Source organism: Talpa europaea (genome assembly GCF_964194135.1).
Source record: "Talpa europaea genome assembly, chromosome: 15".
In the NCBI taxonomy this organism is placed as follows: Eukaryota; Metazoa; Chordata; class Mammalia; order Eulipotyphla; family Talpidae; genus Talpa; species Talpa europaea.
The window spans coordinates 78,901,323-78,926,327 of NC_140083.1; the positions used below are offsets into that span (position 1 = coordinate 78,901,323).

Here is a 25,005-nt window from a genome sequence, read left to right on the forward strand (position 1 = left end):
CTCGGAGCAAAGGCAAATGGTGAGCTGCCCAGGCGCCCTCTATGTTCACGTGAGAGGGACCTGGCTGGGCGAGAGAGAGGATTTGTCCCAACGGGTGGAGCCCACATCTGGGGGTCAGTGCTGGCTGAGGGTGCCATGCAGGCCTGAGGTGAAGGTGGGAATGAGGCGCTGGAGGGAGCCTGCATTGGGCATGAGGAACCCATGTACACGCCGGGGATTGGTTTGAACCAGGCGAGAGGGCCTGAGGGCAATGAGCGTGAGATGGGGTTCTGGCTGCTGAGGCGTGTGGCACAGAGTTGGGGAGAGAGAGGTCATGTGGCCCGGGTCTGAGGGCAATGGGAGGATGGAGCTGTGATAAGGACGTGGCCAGGGAGCAGCAGAGTCACTGCGGAGCTGGAGATGCGCCAGGGCCTGGAAAGGCTGGGTCAGCAGGGGAGGGGCCGGGGGAGCGGTTGCCGGGCGCGCGCACGGGATGGAGGCATGGTTCACAAGACCACAGATCCTTGCATTGCAGCAGCATTTATTGAAACACAGGTTGAGACAGCCCAGAAGGCAAGGCACCCGCAGACAGTCATGACAAGAGGGAGACCCGGACCTGGCCTAGCCTCCATCCCACCGGTTCTGCATTGTCAGACCCCTCCTGCACCAGCAGGGGGAGATCTGGAGCAACCATAGAGTTTTCTTTGAAATGTATAAAGGTGCATTGAATAGCAAGGCCTCCCCAGTCTAGAGGGTTTCCCCCACAACTGGCCTATCAACTGGGAGGTCTCATGAGGAGTTTGGCGGGAACAAGTTTAAAGAAGAAGGAAATCAGTCAGAGACAAGCAAAACACAAACAAAAATAACCACGGGCAGTGCTTCCCGCAGAGACCTTCCGGGATAGGGGCATTTCTGGGGGGGGAGGGGGTCGGCTTCCTCTCTGGTCCTCGGGTGTGGGAGACCCAGCTGACTGGTTGGACTCATTCCTCGTCCCCGGGGAAGGCCAAGCTTCCATGATAAACAGTCACCCTGAGTGACGGTTGATGTCCAGAGACTTGGTGGAGAATACGAATTGGCTAATGATATTTTGGAGTAAAATTAGAGCTAAGTGACAGGCTAGGAATGATTCTCTAACCGAAGTTGAGAAGACCAGGAAACAACTCCCTAAAATGAGAAGTTGGAGGAGAGTGGCCAGCGGGTTTTTCCTTCTAAAGGGACATGTGGAAGATTCTGGAAGCAAGCACACATTTTCCATTCATACACCATTCTGTGCTCAGGCGGACACCGCGGGACGGACACTATGCGAAGCGGACTGACCGGCTGCTCCCACAGCTGAAGGTGGCTGAGCGGGACTGGCAGGGGTTACAGGAGTCGGGGGCCATCACTGTGATGCTGCCCCCAGTGGCCATGGGGCCAGAGGCAATCTGGCGCCCTGGGGTGGTGCTATACGTGAGGCCCCCACAGCTGACACCACCACGGGAACTGCTGACACCTGTGGGGAGAGAGAGGGTGTGGGAGGGTGAGTGGTCTGCTGGGATCTTGCCAACAGGCCCTACATGACATCTGTCTCGCAGCGCTTCCTCCTCCTCAAAGGGGTTCAGCGGCTAATAGCTCGGACCGCCTTCCCTCCACATCTCAGCCCGGCTAGGGGGCTGGGACAGGAAGAAGCCGACCTCTGGACCCATAGGGTCCATGACCCATTTCCACAGCCTGCAGCTCTCCACTAGGGGCGTGCTAGGTTGCTGCTCTCGCTAACTGGGCTAGGTTGCAGGCTTCCACTTTGACCATCAACAAAGCTTTTTTGTGGGGAGGGATTTCCAGTAGATACTTACAGACATTCACGGAACCCACACCTTCACACAGCCTGTGGGGAAAGAAAACTTCATTACTTCTGGGCAGACACTGAGCTGGATTCTTTGAGGTGGATGGTTGCTCAGGGGCTGGGAAGGTGGTTCTGGGTATGGATCCTACCCACCAGAGGCAGGAAGAACTTCCCAGAGGCCGCATTAAATGCTCACTTGTATTCTGTGGCCAGCCTCTGATCATGGAAACACAGCCTTTTGATTAGGTGTGGTTAATAACTCCATGGTGGCCTCCGATCTGAGCGACCCCAGCAGCCTGGACAGTGCTAATGAGCTCTCACACACAGAACACCAGTGTGTGACGGGGATTTGGGCCGCTGAGAGCTACCATGTAGGGAGTGCTTTGCCTTGGTGACACACGCTGCCGGGGCAGACCCAGCTGCAGCCCTGGGCAGGCAGCCCCGGAAGAGAATGCATCTCAGGGGCATGTGCCTTGAAACTGGTACCAGCTCTTCTATTTATCAATGGGCAGTCACAAGAAAGTTACTGAATGTTGAACCTTATTTCCTTATATTTGAATGCGAAAAATGATACCTAGCTCATTGGATTGTGAGGATTAAAATGAGCACTTAGCGCAGACCTAGCTCATAACAAGCATTGGAAAAATTATAATTATTGAAGCTTGACCTGGACTAGCAGAGATTCAGCTCACATGTGGGCTCAGGGAAACTCACACCTGGCGGCCCAGGGCCTCTGCCTTTCGTGCTCCTCGAAGTCCTCCCTGGCCCTCCCTACCTGTGCTCCTCGCCCTCCAGCAGGCGCCTGTAGGTGGCGATCTCGATGTCCAGGCCCAGCTTGGAGTTCATCACCTCCTGGTACTCCTTGAGCAGGCAGGCCATGTCCTGCTTGGCCTTCTGCAGGGCCTCCTCCAGGCCTGCCAGCTTGGAGCGGGCGTCAGCGAGGGCGGCCTCGCCCTGCTGCTCTGCCTCGGCCACAGCGGCCTCCAGCTTGGCCCGCTGTGATGAACGAGATGTGAGGTTAAAAAATGAGAGAAGGCGCAGTGTGGCTCACCTGAGCGTGTGGAGCCGGGGCAGGGAGGGGGCTAAATCTGACCATGCGGGGCGGTCAAGGAGGGGACAGCCACTTGAGTGCTGTGTGACGCCCTGCCCTTTCTCTCTGGGTTCCCGCTTCTCTGTAGGCGATCGTGAGATCTAGCAGGGGTCAGTCTTTGCCCCCCTGGGCTCAAAGGCTGTTGCTGCAGCCTGTGCTGGGTGTTCAGGTCTCTGTGCACTTACCTGGCACTTGGCGTTCTCAATCTCGGCCGTCAGCCTCTGGATCATGCGGTTCAGCTCGTTGATCTCCTCCTTGGTGCGGCGCAGGGTCTCCCCGTGGCGGATCACCGTGGCCTTCATCTCCTCGCACTGGGGGGAGGGGGGAGCGGAGGCCAGTGAGGCTCAGAGGCACATGTTGCCCACTCAGGACCCCGTGGGTGACAGCACCGGCGGCACAGTGCTCAGCCTGTGCAACCACAGGAGGCAGCCCCGCCAGGACACCCAGCCTGAGACTGCCCGCGTCCCCTTACACCACCAGGGATCAGAGTCCCTAGACAAAGGAGCCTTTCCTAGTCTAGTCCCCACAACCCCCACTGCCACGTGTCCTGGGCTGCCCACCTTGGTGCGGTACCAGCTCTCGGCCTCGGCCCGGCTACGGCTGGCGACGTCATCGTACTGAGCCTTGATCTCAGCTACGACGCAGTCCATGTTCAGGTCCCGGCTGTTGTCCATCTTGACGATGACCGAGGTGTCTGAGATGTGGGCATTGAGAACGCGGATCTCCTGTGGGGACCCATGCCAGTGCTTTCAGTTATGGTGCTGCCCTGGGCGCTGCGCTCAACCTGGGCAGTGTCTGCTCTCTGGAAGGGACCTGGTCATGGGTGTACATGACCCCTGCTCCACCTGCTCTCTCTCCCCTTCATTCACACACAGCTGCATCATAAAACAGAGCCTCAAGGGGCCTGAGAGGTGACCTGGGAACAGCCCCTGCCTTGACAAAAGGAAAGACTAAGACCCAGAATATAAGAAAGGGCTGACTCAAGCTGTCCAGCGGGGAGCTGGGTCTGGATTCCAGGACTAGTGATTTGTGCATTAACTAAGCCCCTCTCTAACTGGAAATGCACCTGACCCCCACCCCACAGCTGCACGGTCATGTCCACCCACAGACCCACATGCACGAGACCAGCAGGTGGGAGCATGTGTGTAAGCACACAGTGTGCAGTGGACACAGGGGCCAGCCCACCCACGTGCACAGCCCACCCATGCGTGCCAGGCTCACACGTGCATGTGTGTGGGACAGTCACCAACGCGCCCCTCTTGCAGATGTGCACAGGCCCTTTTCAAGCCAATATCACACACACAACAGATCCAGGCCCCCAAGGCACCCTGCCCACCCCCCACCCCCCGCCCGGAGTCCACACCTCTCGTCCCCCTGCCCTGGCTGCTGGCATTTGTCCCCTTACCTCATCGTAGAGGCGCTTCAGGAAGCTGGACTCCTCCACCAGGGCCTCCACGTTGGCCTCCAGGTCAGACTTCCGCAGGTAGGCGCAGTCCACGTCCTGGGTGGGGGGAGGGGAGGCGAGCGTGTGGGAGGAGGCCAGGGCGGCGCCTCTGGGTCAGTGTGGGGAGGGCGCCCCCATGGCAGGCTGCACAGAGGGGTCCCCTCCCGCCCTGCCCATGGTCAGCCCCTCACCTTCTTGAGAACCACGAACTCGTTCTCTGCCGTGGCTCTCAGCGCCACCTCCTCTTCATACCTGGGGGGGTGGGGGGAGAGCAGGCCCGAGATAAGGGTTGGGGTTGGATACCATCCCAGCTCCGGGCGAGCTCTTCCAGGGGTCGAACATGACCTATTTTGTACATTATTCATGGAGTTGCCCGTGTCCCCGCCTGAGTGCTCCACTCAGCCTCCCGCCTGGGGAGCGATATCAGGAACACACACTCACTGTCCCCCAGTCTAAAATATCTGGGCATCCTAGATCCGGAGAGAGCTGGCCATGGGCAGGGAGAATGCAGGGCCTTCCACTTTCCCCCGTGCCCCCCAGGCACCCACACTCACTTCTTCCGGTAGCCCTCCAGCACCTCCTGCACGTGGTTGAGCTCGGAAGCCAGCCGCCCGCTGTCGGCCTCCACGCACTCGGCCTCCCGCCTCAGGGTATCGATGTAGCCGTTGAACAGGGGCTCCAGGTTGCTCTCGCAGCAGCGCTGGTTCTGGTAGAACTGCCACTTGGTCTCCAGCAGCTTGTTCTGCTGCTCCAGGAAGCGCACCTGCAGCCAGAGAGGAGGAAAGGAACTCAGGGGGAGTCTGTGGGATCTCCTAGCCCCCCCAAAGCTCTCTGTGCCCCAAGACTCACTGAACAGCCAGTGCCAGCCAAGGGCTGAGCCCTGGGGTTGAGTGTCTGGGACCACAGGGGCCTTGCTCCTAACCCCTGCCCCAGAGAAGCAGCCGGGGGTGAGGGGGGCACCCCAGGTGTGATGCCAAGAAGGTCTGGCTCAAGTCCCAGTTCTGTTCTTTAAGCGGGCAAGTTGTCTAACCTCTTGGAACTTGTTCTTTTAATTTCTAAAATCAAGATCACAGTGCCTGCCTTAGAGTTATGAAGAGCGAACAAGTTAGAACAGCCTCTGCCACATAGTAAGTGCTCAACCAATTTAACCATGGCTATAATTACCAGCGGTGCTTCAGTTATTCATTTATGGAACACATTGAGTATTTACTGTGTGGTGCAGGCGCTTTGCTGACACACACACACACGCATACACACGCACACATGCACAATTCTATGTCTCTATCTGTAACTATCAATTTCATTCAGTTATCACAACCTTTGGGGAAGGTGGATAGTATTTCTTCCATAGCACCGATGGGGAGGCTGAACCCCAAGGTGTGAAATGACTGCTTGTCACAAAATAAATAAGTAACAGAAGTAAAGGATCTGTGTCCCTTGAGGCCCCTTGGCCTGCCCACCAGTTAGTTCAAGTGGCTCATTGAATCGCTCGGTTTCAATTTGTTGTTCAAAAAATGGAGATAATAATACCCGCCCCCTTGGGACATTCCGAAGATTAATTAAAATAAAGGGAGGGTGCTAGCAGGAAGCTGATCACCCTAGGACCTTTGATCCGGACCCCTGATCCGGACCCCAGGGACTGGTCCTGTCTACTCTGCTGGTGTGAGGCCTCGTGGCCACAGGAGGAACCAACGTGCAGGCAGGTGCTTAGGGCACAGCCAGGAGGCAGCCTTGCAACACTGCAGCGTTCTTTGCCCTGTATCCGAGGGCCTCCTCCCGCAGCCTGACCACCTGCCCTTCTGCATTCCCGTCCTTGAAGGTGGATGCTGAGCCTGGCTTGGTTAACTGTCATGCTTCCGGAATCACACCTATTCTTGAAAGTAATAGCAGCTGACGTTTTATTAAGTGCTTGCTGTTGCCAGCATGTTTCATGCACAAGCCCATTAATCTTCACAACAAGCACACAAGTATCTAGAAGACAACACGCCTGAGTCTCGTGCTGTTGAGGAGCAGGAGGCAGTGTGGCGCCCGGCCATGCTCCAACTGCTTTCCGAGCTGCCGGGAGCCACAAGTCACGTAGCCTTGGCTCTCCCCATCAGCTCTAACTCTCCCAGCACCCAGAGCCCAGTCCAGTTTTGCAGAGTCAGCTGTGATATTCCTGTGTTGTCTTGTGTCCAGAAGCATACACGCATTTTAGATCACAGACTCTCTTTCTGGGTCACACTGGGCCCTTTATGCACTTTGCTGGAATTAAAAGATGAAACCCGATCTTTCTACCTAGATTGATCTGCAGTTCTCGCTCTCTCTGTTTTCTCAAACCTAGCTGCCATTCTCCTCTCTTCAATGTCCAAACTGAGTCCTGAGCACCGGTGGGATTCAGGAAGGGTGTGATCAAGGACACCCACCTTGTCAATAAAGGCAGCAAACTTGCTGTTGAGGAATTTGATCTGCTCCTTCTCCTCATGCTTCACACCCTGCGCGTTGGGGTCGATCTCCAGGTTGAGGGGGGTGAGCAGGCTCTCGTTGACAGACACGGTGGTGATGCAGGGTGGGCTGGGTCCGCACACGCCGCCAGAGCGGTATCCAAAGCTACGGCCACAGGACCCAGCGCGGATGCCACCTATAGCCATGCGGGGCCCACAGGAGCCCAGGTTAGAGAGGCTGCGGCTGCCAAAGCCAGTGATCCCCCGGTAGCAGGACACGCCTCGGTAGGGAGCAGCGGTGATGCAGCAACGGTTGCCAGTTTTGGGGGCCACAGCTGAGCAGGAGCTGAAGGTTCTGGTGACGCCACATCCTGAGCTCATTCTGTAGGAACGGCACGACATCGTGTAGGTCTGAGGCTGAGTGCTGTGGAAGTCTGCGAGCTGGCGGGTCCGTAGAATCCTCTGGCCTCTCTGATCCTCCCTGGTCCTTTTATTTGTGGGGAGAGCTGGGGTTGGCTGCATAAAAGGAGTGAAAATTCATTTTATGTTGTTTATTAGCTTGGGGAGTTTGCCAGCAACTCCCCAAGGACTCGTCTTAAAGGTGAGCTCAGCAGCGACTCCAGGACTCCCTGAGCATTGAAGATGTTATTAGGGAGACTGTGCGTTTGCACTTTTCATCTTCAAAGCTCGTTTACATACATTAAGTAATTAATTTTCTCGCAGTCTCCTATGAGAAGTCCTCAACCCACACCTGGAGACGGATTTGAACTCCACAACAGTCTGGGAGACTGGTTTGGGGTAGAGGCTGGAGCCACAATCTCAAAGGAGAAATTCTAGGGTCTCAGGTCGCGTGAGACCACGGGAGGTGATTCCCTCTGTCTTCCTGGGCTCCACCCAGGCTACGTTCTCAGCTGCCTTGTGTTTCAAGAGCTGATAGGTCAGTCCGAGCCCACCCAGGTGACTGCCGGAAGGCGACATAACTCTAAGAGGGCGATTTTGACCAGGATCCCTGTAGGGCAGAGGGCTGGAGCACATGGTCTCTGAGAACCTTCTGGATCCAACCCAGAAGGCTTTGCTCCAGTGCCTCACTTCTCACTCAGCAAGATTGCAAGCCACTCAACTCTCAGTGGCCACAATAACAGCCATTTGTGGATAATGGGGAGCTTCCCTTGAGCCACTTTCTCTTCTTGACCAAAAGTATGGGACGCCCTGATCCTGGGATAACTTGGCAGCCACGAACTTGCTCTGGGCACCGGCCCTTGATTCTTTAAGAAGAAATTGTGAATCGTTCTTTCTGTCAAGACCGTCAGCCACAGGATGTATTCATCCATCTTGTTTACCGGCCCCAGGAGTGTCACCCCCCCACCCCCGAGGAGCATTTAGAACCCGCTTTGCAGAGACAGGTGTGGGGATGATGCTGGGAGCAGGCTCAGCCTCACATCCGGCATCGCCTGCGCCTGGAGCCCCGCTAGAACCGCTGCTCTTTGCATGTTTGTTGAGCACAGGCCTGGGGGATAGAGGCTCTGTCCCCTGGAGGCTACCCAGACACCCTAATTGTGAAGAGCCTCAGGAAGAAGAGCCAACGGGCCTCTCTGAGGGGAATGACCCTGGGCGGTGTCTCCCAGAACCAAAGGCTGCCGCGGGGCCTCTGTTCCCGGACACCGCTGCCTCAGGTGCCTGCGGTTCTGTCCTGGCTCCTTTCTGTCTTTGCCCTTGTCGCCAGGACCTGGCCAGAGGCCCTCAGGACCAGACCAGTTGGTTTCTCCCTCTGCAACCTGCCTGTTCTTCCGAGTAGAGCGCAGAGGCCCGGCGGCTGCAGCGGGAGGAGCAGTGAGCAGCCTTATCAGCGGCGCCCAAAGATCTCCAGATCGCGCTCACCTAGGGGAGCAGCCGGGACTGAGCAGCTGGGCAGGGAACCCAGTAGGAAGGCCGGGCCGGGGACTAGCACGGCCCCTCCCGGCCCAGTGGCGTTGGAGACATTCTTAGGCTCTCTGAGCTCCTGCTTCCTTGGCCGCCCGGCAAGGCTTCCCCTCCTCCCAGGGCTCCGGGCAGGTACGTGGACAGTACAGAATGGTGCGCTTTGGGGACAAGAAACTCTGGGTAAAGGAGAGGGGCTTCTTGCTTCCTGTCAGACCACCCTGCCCCACCCCACGGGCACCCCTCACCCAGCAGAGTGGGGCCTGCTCTTGTGCCCTGCCAGGGCTTCACCGCCTCCGCTCATGTATCTCCATGACTCTGTCAAGGCTGCTTTTACTGTTTTCTTTATCCTGATTTCAGTAGTGTAAAAATTTGGGGTGGACTCTGATGGTGGAGAGGGGAGGCTATACTGGGGTGAACAGGGAATGGTGTCCAGCTCTCGCCCCTCGGTGGGGCTCTGTAGACCTGGGTCCGGGGTGTGTCCGAGCACACTGGCCTGAGGGCTTGCTGGCTGTTGTGTAGACCTGGAGCTGCTGTGGTGGGGCCGAGCGGGACTCAGGCCCTTGGAAGGTGGGGAGGTGGGTGGGGGCCGAGCATGGGAGGCGAGGATGGGTGTACCCTCTGCCCAGCCAGTTCAGGCATCCATAAAACCTCACCCTCTCCTTAAGTCTAATGAGCCTTGCTCGCCTTCACTTTATTGAAGAGCATGGGCCCAGATCCACTCATGCCCCTCCCTAGAGGCAGGAGGGAAGTGGAGGTTCTGTCCTGGAGAGAAGCTCCCATATCAGCTGCTCCCCCGTGCCCCCAACACACAGACACCCCGCAACCCCCAGTCTGGGCACAGGGTTTGGGGAGGGGGACCAGGGGACTCAGGAAGCCTGGGGGAAGCCCCGCTGTTTTCAGTGGGTCCCTACCCAGGAGCAACAGGATCTCCAGGAACAAGGGCTGAGTACTGGGGTGGAGTGTGGTAGTGCTTGTGGGCACCGGGTGAAGTTGGCATCCCTATGGGTCGATGGGGGTGGGCAGGCTGCTCCGCTGTGCCGATGGAGCTTTGGATCTGAGTGGCTGGGCTACAGAGGCGGCTGCGTCCTCACAGGCTGTCCCAGGTCACCCAGGGTGAGTGAGGGGCGCAGACCGGGCCAACCAGGCTCAGCTCCCTAAAGGATGGGTGCAGACCCGCGGGACCTGGGCTTTTGCCACCTGACTTTACCAGGGGAGGGACAGAGCGCCTTGGCCCCATGGCCACCTCTGCCCTCCCTGGGCGCGCTGCTCAGCAGGAGCCAGGCTGTTGTCCAGGAGCTGGGTTGGAGCTGGCCACCCAGCACAGCCTCATTTACCATGTCCTGTGCTCTATTCTGCACCCCTCTCTCTCCTCACCAGCCTTCTTCCCTGTCACACCTTTGCCTGGAATGTGCCAGAACAGCCGGCCACCTCTTCCAGGAAGCCTTTGTGCGTTAGCTGGTCAGAGTGAGGCCGTCATTTCTCCTCTGTCTCAGTGGGCAGCTCATAAAAATGCCCATTCAGGGGCTCCCTAGGTGGCTCAATCAACTCCTTCCACACCCTTGTGTCCCGGGTGCTGACATTTGTCACCGCGTTGGTCCTGTTCCATTCCGCACCCACACCTGACACACCCAGTGTCAGGAATGTGCACCCAAAACCCCATGCTACTCTCAAGAGGCTGCTTCTTCCAGGAAGTCTCCCAGAGCTAATTGGGGGAGAGAAGTTCTTTGCCCCATCCTGGAGTCCCAGGCAACCGTGGCTCCCTCTGAACCAGCTCCACTGCTGGGGTTTCCCCAGAGCCTCCTCACTCACACCCAGTAGTCCTCCTACGTGCTTCCTAAGCCGGGTGCGTGTCAGGCCCTTCCCTATACCAGGGACTCACTACCTCTCGTCCCTTCTGTTCATCCTACACTCCTAATTCCACCCCCCCCCCGCCCCGATTCTGGGAAGCTTTCTGGATTGGTTGGAACACAGGGAAGGTCTGGTACCTTCCCGTCCTGCCCCGTCTGCCCTGGTCACCCCCCTGCTGACACCATGACTTTGTATTTGTGCCTGCCTGGGCTCATGCCCCTCCTGGGTGGCTGGGCCTTCAAGCTGTTGCTGAGAGGCCCCCGGCACATGGCCTGGCCTGAGCCGGCCCCAGGCCCCGGAGGCTGCCTGCATGGCTCCCCTAAGGAGGCCCTCGCCCTTCGGCCTTGCTGGGCTTCTGCCTGCTCCCCCTATGCCTCCAGCTCCACACCAGCTCCTGGTGTGTGCACACAGGGGCCGGGTCAGGGGTGGGGGGCGCGGATCTCCTGCCTCGTGTGATGCTTTCTTTGGCTCCCACAGGACTTGGGGTGACACAAACCCTCTCTGAGAGGAGTGAGGTCGGAGCCACAGGGAGGAGCTGGATGAATCAGGGGCGCTCCCCAGCGTAGCCCTGCAGCCACTCCCTGGTTGCAGCCCTGGCTTTCCGCTCTGTTTCCCTCGGGGATCCCCAGAAATCCTGTCCTTTCCTCCTGAGCCCTGTCTCCACCTCTTCCTGCAGGAGCTTTCCCAGCTGGCTTTGCTGCTTCTCATGGCCACTCTGGGTCAGAGCAGATGCTTAGTAAATGCAGTCTCCAAATTATGGTTTTGAGTATTTTTTCTTCCTTTCTTCTTAGCACTAGCATCATTTTCCTAAGCCACGGGAGGAAAACAGTGTTATAGAGCCATAGATACAGATATTATATAGTTATATAAGAAATACACACAGTTACATAACAGCTGCATAGTTATATAACTACATAGTTATATAACAGCTAAGACTGGTGCTCTGGTCTCCCCCCAGCCCCGGCCCCCTCCCCTCCATTCTCAGCACAGTAGAGTGAGCCCCCTAGACATGGGGTAGGGCTGAGCCACTCCTCTGCTCAGACACCGACGTTTCCTCCTGTCACTCAGAGAACAAGACAAAGGCCTCACGGTGTCCAGCCAGGCCTTGCGCTGCCTGCAGTGACCTCCCTAACCTCATTTCCTCCCTCAGGTTTCCTTGCGCTCCTCAGAACACCCGGCACTCCTGACTCAGGGCCTTTGCAGGGGCTGTTCCTTCTGCCCAGAATGCTTTTCCCTCAACCACTTGCTCCATTGCCACCTGTGGGGCACCTGGCTCAAAAAAGTCTCAAAAAAGGCTCCTTGTCCCTTTGTCAAAATGGCGACCTGTCCTTTCACTCCCAGGGCATCCCCCGGGCTTACTTCCCTCCCATCTCTTCCTTTCTTTCACGGCAGAGGATACCGTCCAGGTACCCTGCACCCGACTTGCTTGTTCTGTTTACTGGCCGTGGGCTGTCCTTCCCCTTCCTCCCAGAGGCTCCTGGGAGTGAGGGCCCGTGGCCTCATTCCCTGCTGGCTCCCAACCTCACGCGGCACTGGGGTTACTGGCCGTGGGCTGTCCTTCCCCTTCCTCCCAGAGGCTCCTGGGAGTGAGGGCCCGTGGCCTCATTCCCTGCTGGCTCCCAACCTCACGCGGCACTGGGGTTACGGTTTTGTGACTGATGACGTGTGTCCACGGAAGGACATCGTGGGGAGGCATTTGAAGTCACCGTGTGGGGAGCCCCGGCCCTTGAGCAGCAGGGGCCACACCCAGTTTGGAAACACAGGACCCAGGACCCGCCTTGGTGTTCCCTGCCCCAGCGCTGAGGTGTTCTGAGCGTCTTGTGGGAACAGCAGCGCAGAGGGGAAAAGGTGCTTGCTGGGGTGGTGGGTGGTGGGACGGGGTGGGCTTCCTTTTTCCGGTTGCTTTTTACTGCTGTAATGTTCATGCTCTAAAGGCAGGAGGAAAAAGCTCAAAACCCCTGGGCAGCGCCGCCCAGAAGGTGGCAGCCAGCAGAGGGCAGCAAACCCCCACGGCTGGTGGGCAAGCCCCAGGCGTAAGACCAGGAGCCTGAGGGAGGGCCTGCCTGTGGCGCCAGCTCTGCCACGTCAGCCAGAGCAGGAAACAGGCCGCTGCTGGCCTGGAATCCACCCGCATTTGTCATTTGTACTGCCCTGGCTGAATGTCCGACCACCACCTCCTGCCAGGAGTGATGAAACTAGAATTGTCCCCACCACCATCAGAACAAGAACAGCTGCTTGTGCTGTCCCCACTTTGTGTCCTTAAACCTTTGCGCTGTGCCCTTGCATCTACTCCACAACCACTCTTTGAAGGTGGAAATAGTTCCCCATTTTAAGGATGAGGCAGGAGGCCTGTTGCAATTAAGCGGCCGGCAGAAGCCCTTGGTGGAGGCAGTATGGACTCTGGAGACAGAATGTGGCTGCCTCTGTCACCGGACAGCCCTGGGCCTGGTTTTTTTGGTCTATCAAAGGGGAGATAAAAGCTATTGAAAGAATCAGGTGGGGAAAGCACGGGAGGCCCTGGAGCACAGCTGGGCCCCGTCTCTGCTAGTGTCCCGTCGCCTCTAGGACCTCGGTCACACAGCAAAGCAGAAGGCCTGGGCTTCAGCAGCCACAGGGGTTTCATCTTCCACAGGCTTCTCAGAGTCAAACTTTTGTCGCCTCACGTCAGAGGCTTGCACCTCCCATTTCCTCTCCACCCTCAACTATAGTTGTCATGGACGGAGCGTGGACAGTGAAGCCCCACCTGACAATGCCATCATATGTACTAGGATATATTTTGGTCACATTGTATATCCCACTTGTGCTAAAGAATGTAGGAGAAGGGTAATGTGCTTTTATATTTATTCTAACATTTCCTCTCTCTGTTTTCTTCCTTTCTCCTGAGGCCTCTGGCTGCTCTCGCCCCTCCCTGACATGGGTTTGGACCTCTCTGGTGGGAGTCTCAGAAATTCGAGAGGCCTCTGCAGGTCTAGGCAGAGGCTAGTGGGGCCAGTGAGTTCTAATGGAAGATCACGAGGCCGCTGGCCTCTCTGGCACCCCTTCATGTGGGCCTGGGGGCTCTCCAGAACTTTGCTAGTTTTTTTTTTTTTTTTTTAAAAGATTTATTTATTTATTTATTCAAGCTCTGGGTACAGTCAGAAGCGTGGGAGGGTGAGAGGATTCACCAGAGCCAGAGCCAGGAACAGAACAGGCAGACCAATGAAATACACTGCTGAGGGGAGCAGCAGGTGGCAGGAGAGGTCTGCGCACCATGTGGGACCCTCGCCGGCGGCTGGGGGATTGAACCAGCGGCTGGGGGATTGAACCAGCGCTGCAGAGGCTGCGGGCAGCTTTGCAACCCAACGCTCAACTTCTGCGCCACCAGGGGAGGGCCCTTTGCTAGTTATTTTTAATCCCTAGCACTTTAAAGCTGTTGGCCTGCTGTGTTCAGTCTTTCAGGATTTCTGAGAAATCTGTGGTGATTTAAATTCTTGTTTCTTTCTGTATAATGTACATTTGTCTCTAATTTAAAAGTTGTTTTACAGATCTTCTTTTCTCTTTGTTCTTCAGATTGAATCATTTCTGTTGATCTACCTTCAAGTTATTGATGCTTCTGTCTTCTCCTTTCTACTATGGAACCTGTCAAGGATTTTTAAATGTCAGCTACAGTATTTTCCAATTCTAAAATTTTCAGTTGATCCTACTTTGAGAGTTTCTGGGTTTTGCTGAGAACTACCTTTTCATTCACTTCAAACCTTCAGCTCATGGGACATAGTTACAGAGCACTTGTAGTCTTGGTGTGACAATTTCAACATCTGTATCACCTTGGGGTTGGCATCTGTTGATTTTTGTTCTCCTGGAGAATTAGTCACCTTTTTCTGGTTCTTTGAATTTCAAAATAATTTTAGATTGTATCCTGAACATTCCAAATTCTCTTGGTCTTGCTAAAATTCTCTGAAGAATTTTTATTTTTGTTTTGTTTTCTTTCAGTAGGGATAGAGTTTGATCAAGTTCACACTGTAAGCTCTGCCCCTCTTTCTCCCATCCCTGATTCCAAACTTAGAGCCGTTCCCCCACCTCCTTCGCTGCGTGTGTCTGTCCTGTGCAGGCTACTGAAGAGTTAGTTTGACACTTGGGTAGTGGCTTCAATCAGACTTCAGTTTTGGGCTGTTGCTTTGGGTCTCTCATGCACGCCCAGGACTTGGTGGGTTCACACACAGAGGACCCCCGCTTTCTCCAGCCTCCCCCATTCCCCACCCTGTCCCTGCACAGAACTCTTTTCCTGGCTCCTCCACCCGGAGCGATCATGTTTCCCTCGGAGTGTGAGCCGCCCACTCCGTTGCCTCGTCACAGCTCCATGACTGGGCGTGGCAGTTAGGACAAAGCCATGAGAGAGAAGAGAAAAACATCCAGTTCCCCCTCCATACCTCAGGGTCCCCTTTTCCTGCTTCCTCGGGCTACAAAAATGGAATTTCTTTTGGAATTTTAGCTGATGGTGCTGATGGCTCACAGCCTGACAACTGGGGCCTTCCTTCAGTTCAAAGCCACATGGAGTTGAGTATGACTATAGCATGGAAGGTAATAAACATCACAGTGGGGGTGGGGCCACCCCAGGTGCCACCCCAAATGGACATACTCTCTCCAGTCTCTTGGGTTTTGCACCTGCTCTTGTCTGCCTGGGACACTTCTCCCTTCTTCTCACGACCCATTCTTGATCTTTCACATGTCTGCTGGGACATCACATTCTCCAAGAAACTTTTAGTGATACCTCACGTCTGGGTTGGACTGCTCTTCTGTGCATTGCAATATTGATTCTGCTTTTTCACATACACTGAGCATATCAAATCATAGTTTGTTTAGCTGTCCAGCTATTAGACTGGAAAGCAAGGACCCCTCCTGTTCACTGCTGTTTCTAAGATCATGTAGTAAACACTTATCAAATATTTGTGGGATGAGCAGATAAAGGATGAGAGTCTGGAAGTGGGTGCATGGTGGGGGCAGCAGGGGGTTGAAGTGCATGGGAAGATCACTCAGGACTTGCATGCCATGCTAAGAATTTTGGGTTCTTTCTGGAAGACCATGGGACCATGGAGGGCCATGTGCAAGGCAGGGCCATGGTCACTCTTCTTTGGAAGAAAGCCTCTCTCACCGCATGGGGTGAGTAGGTAGACGGGGACAGACTGTGGAGGATTCTATGGTGATCCCAAAGGACCTGGGCTGTGGTGGGACTTGGGGAACAGGTGGAAGGTTTGAGCTGGTTGGAAGAAGGCAGCCCTGGGGCGTAGGGCAATGCCTGGAGAGAAGTGGCCTGCTTGGCACTTGTTTCAGAGCCTTTGCTCCACATCCACTCTGCCTACTGAATGTGAGCCCCTCTGGGGAAGGCCTCTTTCTTCAGCAGCAACCCTGTACCCAGAGCACCGGCCTCTGTCCCTGGCGAGGCCCCAGAGGCAGGGCTGGTGTGGTCTAGGAGGCGATCTCCCCCGGCCCCAGTGTGATTCGGAAGGAGAGGCTGGAGTCCTTGTGATGTGAGCTTGGCAATTTTATTGGAAACCCAGGAACACAAAGCGCAGTACAAACAGGCACCCACTCCACCCCAGGCCTTCCCGGGGCTCGCAGCAAACAGGGCTGGGCCTCTTTCACACCGCCAACAGGGACAGGGTGCACGGACTGAGGCAGGGCCCCTCTCTCCACCTGTACCCCACCACCTCGGGCACTCACACGCTGGAGTTAAAGCAACAACCCAGGAAGAGAAGCAGCCACTTGAGGAAAAACCATCTCGGGAGACATAGGGATCCCTTGGGTCACCAAGGACTGTGGGTTCTTCTGGGTTCGGGAAGAGAAGGAAAGAACCTTCTCCTGCCAGGGGGAGAAAGAGGAAGGAATACAGGGTGTCGAATCTGCATTTCTGGAGGCTGTCGGGCGGCTGGTGAAGAGTAATCGAAAGGAAGAATGGAAACCGGGGGTCAGGGGGAAGCCAGACTGGCCTGGGCTGGAGCCTGAGGTCACCAGCCAGGCAGGGCAGCCCGGGGGGAGCTGAGGGTCTCAGTCAGCTTCCCCGCAGGAGGATGCAGGAGCCCTTCAGGCCCAGAGTCCAGGCAGCTCAGGGACGGGAACAGGAGACGCGGGGTGATTCTCCCCGGCAGTGGCTGCGGGGCGTGGTGCTCAGTACTTGGTCCGGCAGGACGTCGTGGTGGATGCAAAGCGGACGCTGGAGCTGCGGCTGCTGCGGCCGCCACTGCAGCTGCTGAAGCCCCCCTCGGTGGGCAGCGGGCAGGGCATGCTGGGGGCACAGGCCTCGCCTACCAGCACCGAGCCCCCCCGGCAGCCCCCGCCCAGGCTGGAGCTGCAGGCGCCACCGCCGTACCGGACGCTGCTGCTGCTGCTGCTGGAGTAGGAGACCCCACCGCGGGAGAGGGCCGAGCCGCTGACCATGGCGTCGGGCCCGCACACCAGGCCGCCCCGGGAGCTGCTCACGGCTGCGGGAGGAAGAAACAGTCAGCGTCAGCAAGGCCGCCCTCTCGGGGCTCAGTCCTCCAGGCTCCTGCTGGGCAAGGCTGCTGGGGGGTGGGGGTGGTGGTAACAAAGGCTGGTGGCATCTGGGGAGGTGGCCTGGGTTGAAATGGTCCCTGTTGACGACCCAGCCCACACCACTGTCCCCTTCTCTTGGCTCACTGACTCGAAGGCTGTGACCCCACTAATGTCAAACATTCAAATCAAATTAGGGGTCCAGCTGATTCCCCAGATGTTTGCCAGCACGGGCTCCACTGTGCCTCTGTGCCCAGCGTGCACTTGGTGCCGGAAACCGGGGTTGCGATTCTGGTTGTATCACTGACTGACTTCTGGCAATTCAGGTATTTTCTCTAAGGGGGCAAAGGGAGACAGCAATGCCCTGCTTGCCTGCCCCCAGGGCTCCTTGGGGATTAGGGTGAGCTTGGCCAGGACTCATCTCCTCAGGAAGGTTAGCATTCTAGACAGCAGGGACTGCAGCCGCCTTCTCTGTGCCCTGCCCGCAGTGGCCAGCACTGTGCCCGAGGAGCTCCAGGCATGACCAATACTCTGGTGGCTGCAGGGACGTCCACTCAGCCTCAGCCAAGCCCCTGCCCTCTGGGGGAGGGAACTTCCTGGCCCAGGCCTGTCCATCTCTTTCCGTTTCTCCCCTGGCCTTTACCCTTGAAGAACAAGGCCACTTCCAGAACACTCTCCCACCAGTGCACCCTGCAATCCTTGGTGACTGCTTCGCTCTGGTAAGGCAGGTTCTGGGGAGAGCTCAGGCCTGAGCCCAGGAGATGCCCCCAGGGCAGGGGTCTGTGGTCCCTGCTCCTCACACCCGCCGCCGCAGGCGCCTAACTCCAACGTTAAGGGAAGTCTGAAGAGTCCCAGGAGAGAAGTGTGTGGAGAGGAAGATTTAAGTTTCTTACATATATTTACTGGTCCAACACCTTCGCAGATCCTGGAGAGAGAAAGACACACGTTGGTCCCTGAGCCTCACTGTGCAGTCCTACTTGCTATCAGATGAACGGCCCAGCGGCTCTCAGCCCTGACGGTGCAATCATCCGGGAGTTTCCTAGATCCCACCCTCAGTTATTAAATTAAAATATTTGAGGAAATGTATTAATATCATTTTAAACAAACTAACTGGTAAGCAAGCCTCCCTCTGATTCTGGAGCATCCTGTTCACTTGCATTCAGGAAGCACAGGTCTAGCACATCTGGGCAACCTGACTCATGTTTGCAGAATAGGAATGTCACTCTCGAGAGTGTCATTTCAGCAATTATTCACGGGGCCCCCTCCCGCTCCCCCTCCTAGTTAAATTTCTAGATGCCTAAGTCTGACCTCATTCCCTCCTGCGGCTCTGGGTGAACTCACCGGATCTCCTCGCCCTCCAGCAGCCGCCGGTAGGTGGCGATCTCGATGTCCAGGCCGAGCTTCACGTTCATGAGCTCCTGGTACTCGCGCAGCTGCCGCGTCATGTCCTGCTTGGCCTGCTGCAGGGCACCTTCCAGATCCGCCAGCTTGCATTTGGCGTCGTTGAGGGCAGCCTCGCCTTGCTGCTCTGCCTCGGCCACGGCGGCCTCCAGCTTGGCCCGCTGCAGGGAGGGCAGTTTGCAGTGGGCTTTGGACAGGGCTCCCCAGGTGGGGCTAGAAACACAGTTCCCCGCTGGTGGGAACACAGCCTGGTGCCAAGCCAGGATGGAGCCCCTGGGTCCAGCTTTCCCAGGCGGTAGTGATCTTGTAGATTAATGTCACCAGGGGGAGGAGCATTGTTTTTCTTCAGCTTCCATCCCCACTGGTTTGCACTTCCTGAATTCTGTTGCTCCAAGAGCCATGGATGCACAGAACAGACTTATTTTTCTGCCTTGCCTGCCACTCTAAGACTTTGCTTCTATTTGGGAGACACTCTTTCCTGTCTATATTTTCCTCCTCCAGGAAGCCTTCCTGGACCGATCCCTTCATTCTTCTCTTTCTAGGTCCTGGTGGACTCTCTTACCTCATCAGATTTGGGGATCCCAAAGCTTAGGGTCCTGCCTCTCCTCCCTCTGGGGCTTTCTTTCCTCCCTTCACCCACCTGAGCCTTGGCGTGCTCGATCTCTGCCTTCAGCCTCTGGATCACACGGGTCAGCTCGTTGATCTCATCCCGTGTGTTGCGCAGGTTGTCACAGTGCTGGCCAGCTGTCACCCGCATCTCCTCATACTGGGGAAGAGAGGGGTGGGAGAAGAGGTGTTCCGAAGGTCCAGAGATTGAGTCAAGACCCTCCCTGAGTTGGGGCCTCAGACCCCCACTGGGCCTGTTACCTTGTACATGGGCTGCCCACACCCGCCCCCTGCAACAACCCTGCTCACTTTGGTCTGGTACCAGGCCTCAGCGTCAGCCCGGCTGCGTCTGGCGATCTCCTCATACTGGGCCTTGATATCCGAGATGATCCCATCGAGGTTCAGGTCCCGGCTGTTGTCCATCTTCACAATGACCGAAGTGTCTGAGATATGTGACTGCAGCAACTGGATCTCCTGTGTGGGAGGAACAGAAAGACTGATGGCTCAGAGTCCCTCCAGTGGCCAAGATTCTGCGCTCATTGGTTCAGGGCAGGCAGACCCTCCATGGTGTCCGCAAAGAAAAAGACATGACTGAGAACAATTTCAGCTTGCCTTACACCGTTATTAGAAACTCAGAGGCATCTCTTTAACACTCTGACCTGGTTACACGAACATTAAAACCTTGGGGGGCTAGACACTTGGTGGAAGGGAGCAAGCCATGACTGGACTTACAATTTTCTTCGGAACATCCACAAAGTGACTGTGTCGGTCACCAGTCATTGTGAGCTGATGTTATTTTAGGACATAGTGTTCTAGGAATTCCTAGATCTCAAATCTTAACTAGAACCAGAGCTTGAATTGGAACTGGCCTGCAAAGTGAGGGTCCAGGCAGAATGTTCTTCAGCCTTTCCTGGCTGGGTTATTCCAGAACAGATAGACCACTTATGGAACAAAAGATAGTTCCTTTGACTAATTAGGCCAAATACTTTTTTCCTACATCTCCTGGCCTATCAGTTTTCCCGCGTTCTCTGATCAGTAGGCAGGAAGTGCCCCTTCTAGGCCCCAGTCTTTGGATTGGCCAACAAGGAGGCAGATGACAGATCAATGGGGATGTGTTCATAGACCTGGATCAGGCTGCTGTGAAGCCTGCTACCCTCACTGTCTGCAACTCACAGAGCCTGTAGTTTGAGTGAGAGGAGAGATGTGGGACCCTAGAGATTGAAAAGCATCCTGTGCAGACGAAGCTACCAAGCACTGACCCCCCTAGATGCCCCAGAAGGGATGAGTCCTTACCTCCATGTACAAGGCTTTTAAGAAGTCAATGTCCTGAGTTAGGGTATCCGCGTTGGCCTCCAGGTCAGACTTATTTAAGAAAGCTGTGTCCACATCCTGCATGCAAGAGAAGAATAACAGGATTGTTGCCTGCGCTGTTCCCACCTCGGGAGTGGAGTCCAGGCCAAGGCCCCAGGCCTTGAGGCGAGGTTTGGGATGGATGGTAAAGACCTTGGGTAGAAATGCAGCTTAGTGATTATTGTTCTTCTTGTTAGGGCATGCGCTCGCTCCCAGACGCCGGACATTTTCGGATGCTGATTTAGAGGCAGGAGAATCTGGGTAATCTCTACAGACCTCTGCTTCGTGAAAACCTGATCTTAAATAATCTGAGGCCAAATCAGAACCAAAGGGAAACTGCTGTGACCTGGGGGATCCACTCTGTGCGAGGAGACTCGGATGCCCCAGGCTGCGGGGGCAGGTTCTGGGAGGGGGGTCCTGAGAACTGAGGTGAAACTGGCATGACGGTTCTCACTCACCTTTTTCAGAGCCACAAACTCGTTCTCAGCATTGTTCCGGCATCCCACCTCCTCTTCGTACCTGGGTGGGAGGGATGAAGGGACTGAGCTCGCGCTTTGAACTGAGAGCCCATGGCCCCCGCTCCTCAGGGGCCCTCCCTCAGGGGCCCTGTCCTGCCCTACGGAGGGCGGCTCCCTGCTGCCACTATGCGTCAGCATCCACTCGTCCTGTCCTCAAGACCCTTTAGGAACCAGTGGCTCCCCTTGTCTCCAGATCCTCTGTTGGAAAAGACCTAGGGTCATCACGCTTGGTCTAAGAGGAAGCAGGACCCACTGGCTACTGCACCTGGGCACTGTTCTCGAAAGCCAGAGGGCACCTCACCCACAGGTGGGATTGGGGTAGACCATGCCCAAGTGTGCCCAAGTGTGCCCAAGTGTGTCTGGCGTCTGGGACCTGCAGAGGGCCTCTCCTCCCCTCTTACTTGTCACTGTCCCTGTCTCCAGGCTGGGTGTGGAAACCAGCGTGCAACCTGAATTCAGCAGCTGTTCGCATCTGAGCTGGGCTTGTGCCTCCCCATCCCCAGTCTGTGTAGCCCCCGGATGCCACTCACTTCTTCTTGAAACCCTCAAGGACGTCCTGCAGGTGGTTCCTCTCGGCCTCGAGCCGGGCCCGGTCACCAGTCACTGCATCCAGCTGCCTCCTCAGGTTGGTGATGTAAGTCTCGAAGAGGGGCTCCAGGTTGCTCTTCGTACATTTCTGCTGCTGCAGGAAGCTCCACTTGGTCTCAAGGAGCTTGTTCTGCTGTTCCAGGAACCGCACCTAAATCCACAGGGGCAAGGAGATGGCAATTGAAGTGCTGCGTGACCTACACAGTGCCCAGTTCTGTAACAGCTCGAGATGGCTCTCAGTTTCATGCTGGCACCACTCTGTCCCCTGCTGACTTTCATCCCTGCTCTAGCTCAGCAGGCGCTGGAGAGCAGGCCTGAGCATCCTCGCACTCGGTCAAATTTAGCTGCAAGCTGAGGCTTTGGAATGAAAGCACTTTTGCACCAGTTCCCCTTTCACCTTCTGGGGAAGGTGGAAGCCAGCTCGTCAGAAGGCGGAATCTGATTCTGCAGCCCAAGTTGGGGTTGCTTCTCTCTAAAAACCCATGCCAGCCACCCCCTGCAGAGAATGAGGAGCAGAGTAAAATCCATATGGGTGGGAGGTACACTGTGGGGGGTGGAGTTCTCAGGTAAGAAGCTGTTACTGCCACCCCAGATGGTGCCTCAGCTGAGCTTGGAGAGCTGGTGGAAAATTTAGAGGTCACTTGCTCTAATCCCCTCATTTCAGAGACCAGGAAGCTGAGGCTCACAGAGGTGAGTTAGCATTCTCAGGCACACCAGCGCACCCCACTCTATGGAGACGTGGTGGATAGGGTGTCAGCTCCACATCATTAAGCCTGATCAACCCAAAGACCAGCAGCTCCCCATGCTGGTTCCCTGATTTCTCCCTCAATTCAGGCAACTTGGCTGAATATAGACATACACATGAAAGACATGAACCTTTTTTTGCATGAAAAAATGACTCAACTCCACTCCCCCCTTTCTTAAGAATGAACAGATGTGACCACCCAGCCTCAGAAACTACACAAACCTCAGGAAGAGCATGAGGATTTCAAAAGTACCTTCAACAACGTAGTAACCAACATCTGGTCCATGTCCTAACTTTTGTTACTTGGAAGCTACTTCTAAGTGACTAGGTGGTAGGTCTTAGTTTGCCCAGATGCGTTCAGATTTAGCTGGAATCTCCTGCTCCCCCAGAAGACATAACTGCTGTTTGAATCTATCCCCCCCGCAGTGCTTCCTGAGGCTTGTCCTTGCTCTGCCCCAGAGCTACCCAGAAATCACACCACCGTGCCTTGCAGGTCAAGGTCGGTCCCAAGGCCTGGGCAATTCTTCTTAAGGGAAAAGGCGGCCCGATACATTTTAGCTCATCATCCCAGGCCCAAAGGTTCAGCTGTCAAAAGTACCTTGTCGATGAAGGAGGCAAATTTGTTGTTGAGAGTCTTGATTTGCTCCTTCTCATCCCTCTTCACTCTCTGGGCGTTGGGGTCAATCTCCAGGTTGAGGGGAGTCAGCAGGCTCTGGTTAACAGTCACCTCTGTGATACAGGGGGCTGCTGGGCCTCCAATTCCTCCAACTCTGTAGCCAAAGCCAGGGCCACCAAAGCCATAGCCAAGGCCACCGCCGGGCCCGAACCCCAGACCAGCACAAGCGCCGTCACCAAAGCCAAAGGCCATCCCACCGCCAGCACCAAAGCCAGCTCCACAGTGGAGGGGCCGCGGACCCACGGCCGCCATCCGGGGCGAGCAGGACCCAAAGGACATGACACTCCGACTGCCAAAGCCGCCGTGGCCCCGGAAACTTTGCCCACTCCTGCAGGAGACAGAGCTGGCCCGGAAGCGGTTCAGGTGCTGGGGTGTCACTGCCGAGCAGGAGCTGAAGTTGCCCACCCGGCGGCCAGAGCTAACGCGGTAGGAGCGGCAAGACATGCTGGTTTCCTGGGGGAGGCAAAGCAGCAATGAATGGCACAGTGGGGTGAACTGGAGCTGGGAGTCCGATGAGGCTAGTGGATCCCTCTCACCCCTTTTATGTGTGTGGGGCTCTGAGGATTGGCCCCATAAAAACAAAAAAGCCATTTGGAGGCATTTATGAGCTTGGGTAGTTAGCAGAAACTGTTCATGCCTAGAACCTCCTTAACAATGAGCCAATCTCAGACACACCTATTCTCCCGGGGATCAGGCTTCTTCCATCAAACCTATAAACATTAAAAACATATAAACACATAAACATTATTGTCCCATTTTTCCCATAAGTTTACCACAATTGCCATTATGGGGACGTTAATTTGCTTTGGTCATAAATCCAATAGACTTTTTCCACTGCAAGAGTGGCGAACTGCCCGAAAGTTAGGTTGGTAATGCTCCAATGTGAGACTTGCAGAGGATGCATTAGACAAATAGAGCCCTCTAAATAGGTGGGGAGGGGGGGTGGGGTGCAGAAGAGATACAGAGTCTGCACACCTCCAAATAAGAAAGAATATGGTGAGAACACAGTTTTTGCCTCTCTGTAGATTGATTCAATAGTCTAAAAACTTGGAGCAGTGTTTAATCTATGTTCTATTATCTAGATTGGCTATTTCTGTAAGAAAGAGGTCAACTTTGGCAAAGCTCACTTGAGTTAGTGTAAACACATGTCTGGTGTGAGAAATTCAAAGGAAATTCATTCACTCATGTGCTCATTCAGCAACTGTCAAGTGCCCACGCTGCCCCAGGCGGTGTGCTTGGTGCTAAGATAAAAAACCAAAAAAAAAAACAAAAAACAAAAGTGCAGTTTCTCTCCCCATTGCAGGACAGGATGGGGCGGGAGAGAGATAACTCTTGAGCCGCCCCCCCAGTCAACACTTTGGTGGTATAATTTGAGGCCAAAGTGTGCCCATAATTTGACTGTGTGTCTGTATGGAAAGTTAGTCAAGTGAGTTTGAGCCAAAAACTAACTAGTGCTCTCTGTCTAGGGTCATGAATTACTGGTGAATCTTCTCTCCTAAACCTACATGCCTTTTATTTCCTTTTCTTGTCTTATTGCATTAGCTTGGATGTCCAGTGTGATATTGAGAAACACTGGTGAGAGATGACCTTGTTTTATCCTGATCTTTGTGGGAAAGCTTCAAGTATGATTTCGCTATAGGTATTTTGGTGGATATTCTTTATCAAGTTGAGAAATTTCCCCTCTATTCCAAGTTTACTACTATGTTCCCTAGAACTATCACGTATATGTGTGTCTAAAAGGACAAGTAGAAAAGAATACTTCTGCGACGGTCTCCACTGACCTATGCGTTGCTGTATTTAGCGGTTTGTTCTCAACCCTCATTTAACCTTTATTGATGCACTTTATAATGCCTCGCCTTAAACACTTTATTCCTTTGATTTCCGGACACCACATTATCCTGATTTTCTTGCCATGGTACTGGATGCTTCTTTTCAGTCTTTTACCGGTTTCTCCTGGTGTCCTCAACCTGCAGCATCTTTGGGCTCAGCCCTCGTCCCTATTCCCATTTTCTCCACATATGGGGACATGGTACCATCTCATGACTTGATGTGCTCTCCGTCCATCAATCACTGACTTCCCCTCCATACCAC

General features: G+C 55.3%; 2 protein-coding genes across 2 annotated transcripts; both read right to left on the reverse strand.

Moving 5' to 3' along the window:
* Positions 1-1,277: 1,277 nt before the first annotated feature.
* Positions 1,278-7,160, reverse strand: LOC311185665 (keratin, type II cuticular Hb5; the record flags this gene model as incomplete). The annotated part of the gene is made up of 9 exons (XM_084256370.1): positions 1,278-1,471; positions 1,812-1,843; positions 2,577-2,797; positions 3,077-3,202; positions 3,452-3,616; positions 4,297-4,392; positions 4,527-4,587; positions 4,890-5,098; positions 6,741-7,160. The coding sequence occupies 9 exons, from the start codon at positions 7,158-7,160 to the stop codon at positions 1,278-1,280; spliced, it is 1,524 nt and encodes a 507-aa protein (XP_084112496.1).
* A 9,507-nt stretch (positions 7,161-16,667) lies between these two features.
* Positions 16,668-23,505, reverse strand: KRT84 (keratin 84; the record flags this gene model as incomplete). The annotated part of the gene is made up of 9 exons (XM_084256353.1): positions 16,668-16,981; positions 17,924-17,955; positions 18,372-18,592; positions 19,072-19,197; positions 19,347-19,511; positions 20,331-20,426; positions 20,846-20,906; positions 21,436-21,644; positions 22,837-23,505. 9 exons carry the CDS (start codon positions 23,503-23,505, stop codon positions 16,668-16,670), a joined length of 1,893 nt encoding a protein of 630 aa, XP_084112479.1.
* Positions 23,506-25,005: the final 1,500 nt, after the last annotated feature.